General features: G+C 48.5%; 1 protein-coding gene across 1 annotated transcript; it reads right to left on the bottom strand.

Moving 5' to 3' along the window:
- Positions 1-26: 26 nt before the first annotated feature.
- Positions 27-1,233, bottom strand: BCR41DRAFT_421067 (hypothetical protein; the record flags this gene model as incomplete). The annotated part of the gene is made up of 2 exons (XM_022029980.1): positions 668-1,233; positions 27-579 (listed from the first exon to the last, which is right to left on the bottom strand). Coding segments are annotated over exons 1-2 (1,008 nt in total), but the record flags the coding sequence as incomplete, so codon positions are not given.

Genomic DNA, 1,233 nt, shown 5'->3' with positions numbered 1-1,233 from the left:
CCTGAATAAAGATACCTTTATTGCACCCTTAGATCCCCCTAGAACACTACCTTGACTTTTGCATTGATATTGCCATTTCTTCCCGTCTTTTGAAAAATAGCGTGGCACTTTGACGAAATTCGCTTGCTTTTCTCCAAGGAGAGGCTCCAAGTCCTTGTCTGTCGTTCCAAAAGGGAGACCTGAGATTTTTGCGACGTGTGTCAATGTCCACTCGACTCGTTCATTGCCGATTTTGCGGATGCGCGCGAGTTCTTTTCCAATGAAGACGTGCTCCCGGTTGGCCAATTTGAATTTTGTGACGTCCTCAACATTGTTATAAACTACTGCTGCGGTGATCTTGACTCCCTTGGAGCATGGGCGGGTTGCAATCTTTTCAATAGTACCGAACTGCAGCATTGCTGACTTGATAAGGAATTCCGGAGTCCTAGGAGCAATACCATAAACCTCCACTGTGCGTTCCAGTTCACGTTCACGGGTGTCGGTATTCATTTCAAAAAACAATGGGACTTCGTGTTCATTTCCGTCTTCATCTTTGTGTGTAGCAGTCATTTCCAGGAGCGCTGTCAGGGATGGTTGATCCTCAACAGCAACACGGAAAGCAGTATATCCATTGACTTTGACCTTGTGTGGTCCTTCTGTTGCAAGCGAAATCACTATAGAACACTACCTTGACTTTTGCATCTGTGCAATAGATGGCAGCATCCAACAAGACTGTTTCCAGGTCTTTCTTTTTTTCGGCAACCGTTGTTCCATAAAGGTCCTCGAGGAAGACGCCGGTCGCCTTCAGCCTATCCTTGGTGCGTCTCACTTCCTGCCATTCTGTGACTCCCACAGTGGCCATTGCGTCATCGTCTTCGTCCATTGCGTCCTGTTCTTGTGTAGCTGCACGCAAGCCGTTTGCACCCAGGCTGCGGTTATACGAAGGACGGCTCTTAGAGCCCGTTCCCTCGTCAACGCAGCTCCCGCTCGCCTCTATGCCGCTTGCGGGACCGACTTCTTGGTTGTTGGGCTGTCTTTGAGATCCGATTCCGCTATTTGGAATGCGAGCTCTTTTCGAATGAGGGACATTTCTGTCCAAATTGGGTGGATCATGTTGCTGATTTTTTCCTAATGCAGGTTCCATGATGAGTGATGCCGTTGGCACTCTTGTGCGCTAACAGGGGGTGTGGAAGGGGTGTGTATAGAGAGGGAATGTGTAAATGTAGCGTATCCGATGGTGTACGGAGAAGAGTT

This window comes from Lobosporangium transversale (genome assembly GCF_002105155.1).
Source record: "Lobosporangium transversale strain NRRL 3116 chromosome Unknown BCR41scaffold_12, whole genome shotgun sequence".
Classification (NCBI taxonomy): domain Eukaryota; kingdom Fungi; phylum Mortierellomycota; class Mortierellomycetes; order Mortierellales; family Mortierellaceae; genus Lobosporangium; species Lobosporangium transversale.
This window is presented reverse-complemented; position numbering and strand designations above follow the sequence as displayed.